This window comes from Penaeus monodon, chromosome 27 (genome assembly GCF_015228065.2).
Source record: "Penaeus monodon isolate SGIC_2016 chromosome 27, NSTDA_Pmon_1, whole genome shotgun sequence".
NCBI lineage: Eukaryota > Metazoa > Arthropoda > Malacostraca > Decapoda > Penaeidae > Penaeus > Penaeus monodon.
This window is the reverse complement of record NC_051412.1, coordinates 31,134,138-31,134,886: the sequence shown is the minus strand read 5'-3', so window position 1 is coordinate 31,134,886 and position 749 is coordinate 31,134,138. Positions and strand designations below refer to the sequence as shown.

Here is a 749-nt window from a genome sequence, read left to right as displayed (position 1 = left end):
AATTCTTGTATTCACATAAAATGCAAATGTTACTTGTGAAGACCATTTTTTCTTCAAATACACTTGAAATAAATAATTGATATTTACAAATCATTAATGTAATTAAAGATGCCATACCTGAACAGACACACCTGAGACACTGCACAAAGTGTAGCGCTTGACGGCAATCTTTTTCCCTGAATCAGGATCAGAAAATTCTCCAAAAATATCTTCTGTGATTCCCATTATGCTCATGTTACCTGTTTAAAAAAAGACAAACTGACTCAACAAATATTTTCTAAAGTCTAAAAAAAAGTATGATCTGTTACAAAATTCGGTTACAGATGTTTTTAAATTACCTTTATGTATAAAAAAAAAGAAAAGGTAAAGAGTAATATAAGAAGTACTAATACACAAAGGGTAGCATGAAAACAGGTGTATAGACAGAAGGAAAATTTTCTGCATAAAATACTAGTCATCAAATACATCCTAATCAGTTTCAAAATTCTAGCCACCAGATCAATTTTAGATTTTAGAGTTTACCTCTGATGATGAATATTTACCTGGTCTAAGGGCCCTAAAATCTTAACGTCAACACTTAATATCCTCTCAAACGGGGTACCACAGGGGAAACCATTAGGCATAGTAAGGACTTAATTCACCTGAGTTTGGAATTTCATAGGCCTTAGGCTTCTACAAGATATTAAGGTAGATGCTTAAACACACATATACTTATATATTTTAGGGTGAGAAGTGAATGAAAGATAGAG

At 31.9% G+C, this 749-nt stretch overlaps 1 protein-coding gene across 1 annotated transcript in view; it reads right to left on the bottom strand.

The window, feature by feature from the left end:
* Window positions 1–749, bottom strand: part of LOC119590787 (galactose mutarotase-like) — a 7,918-nt gene that overhangs the window by 4,439 nt on the left and 2,730 nt on the right. The window contains exon 2 of the mRNA XM_037939499.1: window positions 118–239. Coding sequence (XP_037795427.1) covers window positions 118–234 — 117 coding nt within the window. The 5' untranslated portion in view covers window positions 235–239. The remainder of the gene's footprint in view (window positions 1–117; window positions 240–749) is intronic.